The sequence below is a fragment of the Cannabis sativa genome, chromosome 8 (assembly GCF_029168945.1).
Source record: "Cannabis sativa cultivar Pink pepper isolate KNU-18-1 chromosome 8, ASM2916894v1, whole genome shotgun sequence".
NCBI lineage: Eukaryota > Viridiplantae > Streptophyta > Magnoliopsida > Rosales > Cannabaceae > Cannabis > Cannabis sativa.
In genome coordinates, this window is record NC_083608.1 from 12,942,940 (window position 1) to 12,954,240 (window position 11,301).

At 44.7% G+C, this 11,301-nt stretch overlaps 1 protein-coding gene across 1 annotated transcript; it reads right to left on the reverse strand.

The window, feature by feature from the left end:
• Positions 1 to 10,174: 10,174 nt before the first annotated feature.
• LOC133030404 (uncharacterized) lies at positions 10,175 to 11,008 on the reverse strand. Its single transcript, XM_061103141.1, has one exon. The coding sequence runs from the start codon at positions 11,006 to 11,008 to the stop codon at positions 10,175 to 10,177; it is 834 nt and encodes a 277-aa protein (XP_060959124.1).
• Between the last annotated feature and the right edge of the window lie 293 nt (positions 11,009 to 11,301).

Sequence of the window (11,301 nt, forward strand, 5' to 3'; positions counted from 1 at the left end):
TTAAACTTATAAACCATTTTGCAAAAAGTCTCGGGATCCCGATTTATAAAAATATTTACAAACGTTTTCACTGTTCAACTTTTACATCAAAATAAAGTCGTCTAACGACAATTACAAAATCTCAGCCGTGCTGTCCCGAGGATCGTACGCTCCAGGCCTAACCGCCCCGACATGTACAATCCCATAAGCTCGCTCACGGTCCATCAGCAACTGCCTTGCCTTTACCTACACATGCAACGTAAACTGTGAGTCGACAGACTCAGTAAGAAAAGCATAATAATATCATACATAAAACTGACTGCCGTGTCCAACACGATACTGAGTCCCGCTACTGCCATGTCCAACATGGTACTGAGCACTACTGCCATGTCCAACATGGTACTGAGTTTTGAACGTTCAGGGGACGGTACTATTGACACGTAACAACCTGATCGGTCGAACCGGTCATACTCCGCCGCCGGTCATACTCCGGCTGTACAGAGCGTGTTACTATATCCTCCTGATCGGGCGAACCGGTCATACTCCGCCGCCTTGGTCATACTCCTGTCCCGACGGGATACGTCAATAGCACGGAACCACCAACCAAGTGTCGGCTGATCGGTCGAGCCGGTCATACTCCGCCGCTGGTCATACTCCGGCTGTACCGACGTGACAGGGTTGGGTGGTTCGAAGCCTAAATACATATCTAATGTAATCTAACAGGCTTCCTACATGCACGCTAAACATGTAATCTACATATGCATACTGTTATACTAATCTTACCCGGATTCCGATTTCGTGTGTGCGGTCAACTCCGACTGAACTGAAGCTGAACGGCGGATTACTGGCTCCTAAACCATAAAAACCACAACGCTATAAGTGACACGCTAAATCACTTCCCGGGGACTAAAACTCGAAACTAAAAGTTTCCCTATCGATAAAAAGCATGGCAATACCCCTAAAAACCCAAAAACGAGGAAAACTAGGGTTCTGAAAAATCCCCCATCCGGAAGTCCGGTTGCCCAACCGGAATTCCGGTTGGGAAAATTCTGAACCCCATCCGAATTCCGGATGCTCAACCGAATTCCGGTTCCTCGCGAGCAGCAACCAAAAATTCCCAAATCTCGACCAATTTAACCCCAATTGATCCCAAACTTTCCAGACCTCCTACATAGGTCCTAACAAACATTTCCAAGGCCTCAAACCTACCCAGAAACCTCACAAGCAAATTTCACCATTGAAGACCAAGCTTTGAGTTCAAGAACTCAAACTTGGTTAAACCCACTAGCATGCACCCTAGCCTAGTTAATTCTACTTAACTAAGCAAGAAAAACCCTCTGCAAACTAACAAGAACACCCAGCAATTATACAGAAACAAAACATGTATTTTCACTCAAAATTTCATAATTTTCACATATAATTTAAAAGCTTGAACAATCTAGCTACTCATGCTTCACACAACTTATTTAATCATCAAAAATCATGCTTTGAACAACATAAATCAACAACAAAATACAGCAGAAACAACTCTCAAAATTCACATGCATTACCATCCAATTTCATCATTTTTCTTCAAAAATTTAAGGAGAAAGGGACAAGGAAACACATACCACACAAGAGATCAATAGAGATTGCAAACCCAAGCTTGAATCACCACAAAATCCAGCTCTTGAACCCCAAAGTTCTCAGCCGAAAAAGAGAGAGAGAGTTGTGTGTGTGTGTGAGTTTTTGAAATTTCCTTAAAATTGACTAAGTGTGAAAATGTGAGAAAAAAGGGATTTATTCACATATTAATCATTTACTTTCAGCCAAGAAAAGAATAAATAAAATCAACATATAATTCCATTTACAAGTCACAAAAGACAAAAAGTCATTGGGGCAAAAAGACCATTTTGCCCCTCCTTTCTAAAATCACATAAAAATCACTAAAGGGGTATTTTTGGGACATTCTAAATTCCCGGCCATTCCCGACATTCCCAATGTCTAAAACCCGTCCCCAACATACTAACATACTAAGTTGTGATCTCTACTGAGCCAAACGCCGCGTTCCAAAATACCGGACACCGGAAATGCGAAATGTAAAAACTGCTGATAACATAATTATGCATATCTGAATTCCATAATAAATTATTTAAATAGCTATAAATAATTTCCTGATTAACATAAATAACTGCTAATTTCCAAATTAACTAAGCGGGCTTTACAACTATCCCCCCCTTAAAAGGATTTCGTCCCCGAAATCTAACCTGAATAACTCTGGATATTGAGCTCGCATATCTGATTCTAGCTCCCAGGTGGCTTCTTCCACCTTACTGTTTCTCCAGAGAACCTTGACCAATGCTATGGTCTTATTCCGAAGGACTTTATCCTTTCTATCCAGGATCTGCACTGGCTGTTCCTCATAAGACATATCTGACTGAAGCTGAAGGCTCTCATAACTGAGTATATGAGAGGGGTCTGAAACGTATTTTCTCAACATTGAGACATGAAATACGTTGTGCATCGATAAAGTTTGGAGGCAATGCTAACCGATATGCCACTTGACCTATCTTCTCGAGAATCTCGAAAGGTCCTGTAAATCTAGGGCATAACTTGCCTCTTTTCCCGAAACGTTTAATCCCCTTCATCGGAGATACTCGCAAAAACACATGGTCCCCTACTCGGAACTCAACATCTCTACGTTTCGGATCTGCGTAACTCTTCTGTCTGCTCTGGGAGGCAAGCATTCTAGCTTTAATCTTCTCTATTGCCTCATTGGTCCGTTGAACTGACTCTGGACCTAGGTATTTCCTCTCCCCTGTCTCATCCCAGTGGATAGGGGATCTACATTTCCTACCGTACAACAGTTCGTAGGGTGCCATCCCTATTGTACTCTGGTAACTGTTGTTGTATGAGAACTCTACTAACGGTAGGTATTTATTCCATGAACCCTCAAAGTCCATAACACAGGCTCTCAGCATGTCCTCCAATATCTGAATTGTCCTTTCGGACTGACCATCTGTCTGAGGATGGAATGCTGTACTGAATTTTAGCTTTGTACCCATTGCCCGTTGCAAACTTTGCCAAAATTTGGAGGTGAATTTCGGATCCCTGTCCGAGACTATAGACTTCGGTACCCCGTGAAGTCTCACTATCTCCCTGACATATAACTCTGCCAACTGATCCACTGTAAACGTCGTTCTGACCGGCAGAAAATGAGCAGATTTCGTAAATCGGTCCACCACTACCCAGATGGAATCATACATACCCGTGGTCCTAGGTAACCCGACCACAAAATCCATAGTAATATCCTCCCATTTCCATTCTGGTAGGGTTAGAGGCTGCAACAACCCTGCTGGTCTCTGATGTTCAGCCTTGATCTGCTGACATGTGAGGCATCTCGATACGAATTCTACCAAATTCTTCTTCATACCGTTCCACCAGAAGTACGGTTTCAAGTCTTGGTACATCTTGGTGGTGCCGGGATGCAGAGAATATGGGGTAGAATGAGCCTCCTCAAAGATCTCGTTCCTCAAGTCCACACTGTTCGGGACGCAAACCCTGGCTTTATACAAAAGCATCCCACTATCTGACACTGAAAAGTCCTTGGCTTGACCAGCCAATACCTCATCTCGGATCTTCACTAACTCCGGATCTGTCGTCTGAGCAACTTTTATTCTTTCTAACAGATCAGATTGCAGCGTTAAGTTGTGTAGCTGACCTACCACAAACTCAATGCTGGACCTGACCATATCCTCTGCTAGCTGAGGTGAGATCTGAACCATGCTAGCTACCTGCCCGGGACCCTTTCTGCTCAGGGCATCGGCCACAACATTGGCTTTCCCGGGATGGTAAAGGATCTCACAATCATAATCCTTCACTAACTCCAACCAACGCCTCTGTCTCATGTTCAAATCTTTCTGAGTAAAGAAATACTTGAGACTTTTATGGTCGGTATAGATCTCGCACTTCTCACCATACAAGTAATGCCGCCAAATCTTCAGTGCAAAAACCACTGCGGCCAATTCTAAATCATGAGTCGGGTATCGCTGTTCATAATCCTTTAACTGACGGGAGGCATAAGCGATAACCCGATCGGCCTGCATCAATACGCACCCCAAACCCTGTTTGGATGCGTCACAATAGACCACGAACTTCTCCTCGTCCGAAGGCAAAGCTAGTACCGGAGCAGTAATCAATCTCTGTTTCAGCTCCTGAAAACTAGCTTCGCATTTATCTGTCCAGATAAATCGCTGATTCTTCTTTGTAAGCTCGGTTAGGGGCATTGAAATTTTGGAGAACCCCTCCACGAACCTACGGTAATACCCAGCTAATCCCAAAAAGCTTCTGATCTCTGTCACTGTCTTCGGTCTCGGCCAATCCCTGACGGATTCGATCTTCCCGGGATCCACCTTGATCCCATCTTTACTCACAATGTGCCCTAGGAAGGACACCTGAGACAACCAGAACTCACATTTCTTGAACTTGGCGTAGAGTCTATGTTCTCGAAGTCGTTGCAGTACCATCTGAAGATGTAACTCATGCTCCTCTTCTGACTGAGAGTACACGAGGATATCGTCGATAAACACAATCACACAGATATCGAGGAAATCCTTGAATACTCTGTTCATCAGGTCCATGAATGCTGCAGGAGCATTGGTTAGTCCGAATGACATAACCAGGAACTCGTAGTGTCCATACCTAGTGCGGAAAGCCGTCTTTGGAATGTCCTCCTCTCGGATCCTCAACTGATGATAACCCGAACGGAGGTCAATCTTAGAAAAGACCGTCTTCCCCTGAAGCTGATCGAACAAGTCATCGATCCTAGGTAATGGATATTTATTCTTCACCGTCAGCTTGTTCAACTCTCTGTAGTCGATGCACATCCTCATAGATCCATCCTTCTTCTTCACGAACAAAACCGGGGCTCCCCAGGGTGACACACTGGGCCGAATGAACCCTATGTCAAGCAACCCTTGGAGCTGAATCTTTAACTCCTTAAGTTCAGCTGGAGCCATCCTATACGGGGCTTTAGAAACCGGATCCACCCCTGGTGCCAAGTCAATCACGAAGTCGATCTCCCGATGAGGTGGTAACCCTGGAAGTTCTTCGGGAAAAACGTCCAAAAATTCCCGAACCACTCTGATGTCCTCTGGCCGAATGGTGTCTGGCCGAGTGGTGTCCACCACCACGGCCAGAAACCCTAAGCACCCACCGTGCAATAATTCTCTCGCTGACATAGCCGAGATCACCGGGATCCGAGATCCCTGAACCGAACCCACAAATACGAACGGTTCTTCACTTTCCGGTTGGAAGACCACCATCTTCCTCTTGCAATCAATGCTCGCCGAATATTTAGATAGGAAATCCATTCCTAAAATAATATCAAATTCGACTAAGCTCATCTCTATCAGATCAGCGCTCAACTCTCTACCATCTATCCTGATCGGCATAGACCTAATCCACCTATTGGAGATAACCAATTCTCCGCCAGGTAACAGGGTTCCAAACCCTGACTCATATCTATCATAGGGTCTACCCAACTTACTAAAGATTCTGGCCGCCACATAAGAACGTGTAGCCCCAGAATCAAACAGCACTGAATAAAACGAGTCGTTAATAAGAATCTGACCTGTAACAACTGATGGGCTGGCATCTGCATCAGCCTGCGTGATCGCGAATACCCTGGCTGGAGTGGGCATCGCTGGAGCTCTCGGTGCCTCTGGCCGGAGCTGGGGACATTCCCTCTTGAAGTGCCCGGGCATGCCACAATGAAAGCATCCCTGCCCCTTGCACTCTCCCCGATGATGCCTCTTGCAGATAGGGCACTCGGGATAGGAGAAGCGAGTCTCATTACCACCAGGACGACTCCCTCCGTTGCGGTTCCCCGGAACCTCTTGTTCTGACTCGAGCCGCCGGAAGCAGTGGGTGCCCTCTTCCTCTGATCAATGGCCGAACCACTACTCCCCCTGCTAAATCCTGATGCAGGAGGGGTAGGAGCTCCGCCACCGACCGGAGTACTGGCTGAATCTGACATACATCCCACTGCGCCCTCAGCTCGCAGTGCCTTCTCCACCATCTGAGCGTAGGTGGTGCTGTCGTCAGTGGTAATCATCAGGTCATGCCTGATCTTGGGATTCAACCCGTCCAGATACTTCTCCTTTCTGCTGAAGTCGGTCGGCACAATTCCCGAGGCTAACCTCGCCAACCGGTCAAACTGAGTAGTATACTCAGTGACACTCATGTTCTCCCGCTGAGTCAGGTGAACGAATTCCTTTCTCTTGGCGCTTCTAACCGCCTCATTGTAGTACTTCGCGTTGAAAAGTTCCTGGAACCTCTCCCAAGTCATGGTGGTGACATCGTGAATCTGAGACACCATGTCCCACCATACCAGGGCATCCTCCCGGAACCGAAATGTGGCGCACACCACCCGTCGTTGCGGTGACACCCATAAAGTTCAAGATTCCCGGTGATCACCGTAAGCCACCGCTCGGCTTTCGACACATCCGGACCTCCCGGGAATACCGGAGGTGCTTGCTTCGAACCGTTCATATAAAGGTTCCAATGCGTGGGCCGCCACTACCATCTCGGCACAGGCAGCGGGCGGGTGCCACCGGAACTACTCGGCACCGGAACCGCAGGAGCACCCCGCCCGGTCTCAACCTCTGAATCTCGAGGTCTTGCTCTTCGATCCTGGCTTGCATCTCCGCAAACCGCAACTCCCAGTTCGGGGCTCCCTGATCGGCTGGGGGAGCCTGGGCAGCCTGTGGCGGGTTCTCATCACCCCGACCACGAGCCCTGCCTCGGGGACCTCTGCCTCGGCCCCTAGCAGGTGGGGGAAACTGAGCTCCCTCTCCCTGATTCGACCCCACTGAATTGCCCTGACTCCTCGTGGTCCGCCTGGCGTCCATCTAGTTAGAACCGCCTGCGAAACCAAGAGTTGGCATATCGTGTCGTATTCAGGGCGAGCTTACTAATGCCGCTTAATTTGGAAATTAGAAATGAAACATGCGCCTATTCTACTATCAGCTACTAACATGCTTCCTAACAGCTTTTCTTTTTCATAACTGAATAAAATAAACTACTAAAGCAATAAAGGCTTACTGAACCGTGAACCGAGCTAACTGCTGATGACGATTGTACATGTCGTGACGATCTTCGGAAGACAACCTGGCGGCTCTGATACCAAATTGTAACACCCTAACTAACTTAGGCGTATTACGTGATTTTTAAACGTACTGTGCAGCTCGTTGCTAATCAACGAGGTTTATGGAAAAACGTGATTAATTAAAATTTTGCTTTTTCATTAAACTTATAAACCATTTTGCAAAAAGTCTCGGGATCCCGATTTATAAAAATATTTACAAACGTATTCACTGCTCAACTTTTACATCAAAATAAAGTCGTCTAACGACAATTACAAAATCTCAGCCGTGCTGTCCCGAGGATCGTACGCTCCAGGCCTAACCGCCCCGACATGTACAATCCCATAAGCTCGCTCACGGTCCATCGGCAAGAATCGCCTTGCCTTTACCTACACATGCAACGTAAACTGTGAGTCGACAGACTCAGTAAGAAAAGCATAATAATATCATACATAAAACTGACTGCCGTGTCCAACACGATACTGAGTCCCGCTACTGCCATGTCCAACATGGTACTGAGCACTACTGCCATGTCCAACATGGTACTGAGTTTTGAACGTTCAGGGGACGGTACTATTGACACGTAACAACCTGATCGGTCGAACCGGTCATACTCCGGCTGCTGGTCATACTCCACTCGTACCGACGTGTTACTATATCCTCCCGATCGGGCGAACCGGTCATACTCCGGCTGCTGGTCATACTCCAAATTTCGTCCCGACGGGATACGTCAATAGCACGGAACCACCAACCAAGTGTCGGCTGATCGGTCGAACCGGTCATACTCCGGCTTGGTCATACTCCGGCTCGTACCGACGTGACGGGGTTGGGTGGTTCGAAGCCTAAATACATATCTAATGTAATCTAACGGGCTTCCTACATGCACGCTAAACATGTAATCTACATATGCATACCGTTATACTAATCTTACCTCGGATTCCGATTTCGGGTGTGCCGTCAACCCGACCGGAATCAAGCCGAACGGCGGACATCGGCTCCTAAACCATAAAAACCACAACGCTATATGACACGCTAAATCACTTCCCGGACTAAAACTCGAAACTAAAAGTTTCCCTATCGATAAAAAGCATGGCAATACCCCTAAAAACCCAAAACGAGGAAAACTAGGGTTACGAAAAATCCCCCATCCGGAAGTCCGGTTGCCCAACCGGAATTCCGGTTCTGGGAAAATTCTGAACCCCATCCGGAATTCCGGATGCTCAACCGGAATTCCGGTTCCTCGCGAGCGAGAACCAAAAATTCCCAAATCTCGACCAATTTAACCCCAATTGATCCCAAACTTTCCAGACCTCCTACATAGGTCCTAACAAACATTTCCAAGGCCTCAAACCTACCCAGAAACCTCACAAGCAAATTTCACCATTGAAGACCAAGCTTTGAGTTCAAGAACTCAAACTTGGTTAAACCCACTAGCATGCACCCTAGCCTAGTTAATTCTACTTAACTAAGCAAGAAAAACCCTCTGCAAACTAACAAGAACACCCAGCAATTATACAGAAACAAAACATGTATTTTCACTCAAAATTTCATAATTTTCACATATAATTTAAAAGCTTGAACAATCTAGCTACTCATGCTTCACACAACTTATTTAATCATCAAAAATCATGCTTTGAACAACATAAATCAACAACAAAATACAGCAGAAACAACTCTCAAAATTCACATGCATTACCATCCAATTTCATCATTTTTCTTCAAAAATTTAAGGAGAAAGGGACAAGGAAACACATACCACACAAGAGATCAATAGAGATTGCAAACCCAAGCTTGAATCACCACAAAATCCAGCTCTTGAACCCCAAAGTTCTCAGCCGAAAAAGAGAGAGAGAGTTGTGTGTGTGTGAGTTTTTGAAATTTCCTTAAAATTGACTAAGTGTGAAAATGTGAGAAAAAAGGGATTTATTCACATATTAATCATTTACTTTCAGCCAAGAAAAGAATAAATAAAATCAACATATAATTCCATTTACAAGTCACAAAAGACAAAAAGTCATTGGGGCAAAAAGACCATTTTGCCCCTCCTTTCTAAAATCACATAAAAATCACTAAAGGGGTATTTTTGGGACATTCTAAATTCCCGGCCATTCCCGACATTCCCAATGTCTAAAACCCGTCCCCAACATACTAACATACTAAGTTGTGATCTCTACTGAGCCAAACGCCGCGTTCCAAAATACCGGACACCGGAAATGCGAAATGTAAAAACTGCTGATAACATAATTATGCATATCTGAATTCCATAATAAATTATTTAAATAGCTATAAATAATTTCCTGATTAACATAAATAACTGCTAATTTCCAAATTAACTAAGCGGGCTTTACAAAACGGGATATAGCAGTAGCCTGCCAACAGTTGTGAGAGAAAGGACAATCAACAAGAATATGCAATATGGTTTCGACAACACCTTGGCATAATGGACAATTGACATTAAGGGGGACTTTTTTTTAGGACAGCTGAAAACAAGTGGGGAGGCAGTTGGAACACGCACGCCAGAGGAGATTTTTAACTTTTGGGGGCACTTTTAGTTGCCAAAGACAGCGCCAGAAACCCGAGTTATCAGGTTGATCATTCGACGCTTTGTTGTCTTGAATCATCTGGTATGCACTTCTAACGGTGAACAGACCCGTGTGCTCCTTACACTAGTACCATTTATCTTCATTAACAGAATGACTTAAAGGAATGGACTTGACCAGGTTGTAGTCTCTTGCTGAAAGGACATCATTGAGTATCTCATCATCCATTTCTTTTGTTGAAATCTTTAACAGAGCTGCAACATTCTGATTATGAAGTGTCGGATGGGAAGACTCAATATAAGGGTGTTGCTCATCACTAAGCCAAGGATCTTTCAATATGCTTGTAGTTAGACCCGATCCAATACACCTTTGAATACCCTGTTTAACAACCGCTTGAGCTTCATGAATGCTTCGCCAAACATAGCTTGGATTGCTACCAATGTCGGCTGAGAGATAATTCCCCATGGGATAATATCTTGCTTTAAAGATTCTTCCAACCAAACTATCCTCTTTCTCAAGTAACCGACAACCTTACTTGGCAAGAAGAGTAACGTTAAAATCTTTGAGGCATCTAAAACCCATGCCTCCTTCTTCTTTTCCACTCCCCAATCTTTTCCAACTCATCCAGTAAATTCCATTATCTTGATTCGCCTTAGATCTCCACCAGAATTTACTCATCATGCGTTCAATGTCCTTACAAATCTCATCTGTTAATAGGAAAACATTCATAGCATATGAAGGCAGCGACTGAAGCACAGATTTAATTAAGACTTCTTTTCCTGCACGAGACAAGAACTTATTATCCCAGCTTTGTATTCTTTGCCGAACCTTGTCCTTAAGATATCTGAGAACCGCATTCTTGTTCCTGTTCATAAAACTTGGGAGGCCTAAGCATTTGCTATTTTCACTAGCAGGCTGAATTCCCATTTTTGAACAAATAAGAGTTTTCGTTTGACTTGTTGTGTTGGTTGAAAAGAACACAAAAGACTTGGCATATTTAACTTGTTGACCCGTTGCTTTCTCAAACAAAGCCAAGATCCGAAACACTTCATTAGCTTCTCTATCAGTTGCCTTGCAATAAATGTAACTATCATCAGCAAACAACAAATGAGAGATCACAGGAGCTCTATTGGCTACTCTACACCCATGCAAACACTTTGTTGCTTCAAATCTTCGAATCATAGCAGATAAACCTTTGGCACAGATCAAGAACAAATAAGGTGAGATTGGATCACCTTGTCGAATCCCCCTAGAAGGCACAATCGGACCCAGATTAAAGCCACCACTCACCACATTGTAACGCACCGTTGTCAAGCATTGCTGGATGAGCAAGATCCACATGTTGTCAAAGCCCATCTTAGCCATAATGGCAAAGAGGAAAGACTACTCCATCCGATCATAGGCTTTACTTAAGTCCAGCTTTAAAGCCATATACCCATCACGACCCGTTTGTTTTTGCTTCAAGTAATGTAGCACTTCAAAGGCAATCATAATGTTGTCTGTGATCAATCTCCCCGGGATAAAAGCACTTTGATTCATTGATATCACTTGATCAAGCAGATGTTTCATGCGATTAGCGAGAACTTTCGTCATAATTTTGGAGAGCCCATTGCAAAGTGATATTGGCCGTAAATCACTCACATGGTCTGGGTTTTTCT

Excerpts from the sequence above, each read along its gene's own strand:
- LOC133030404 (XM_061103141.1), bottom strand. The coding sequence starts at position 11,008 with ATGGCTAAGATGGGCTTTGACAACATGTGGATCTTGCTCATCCAGCAA.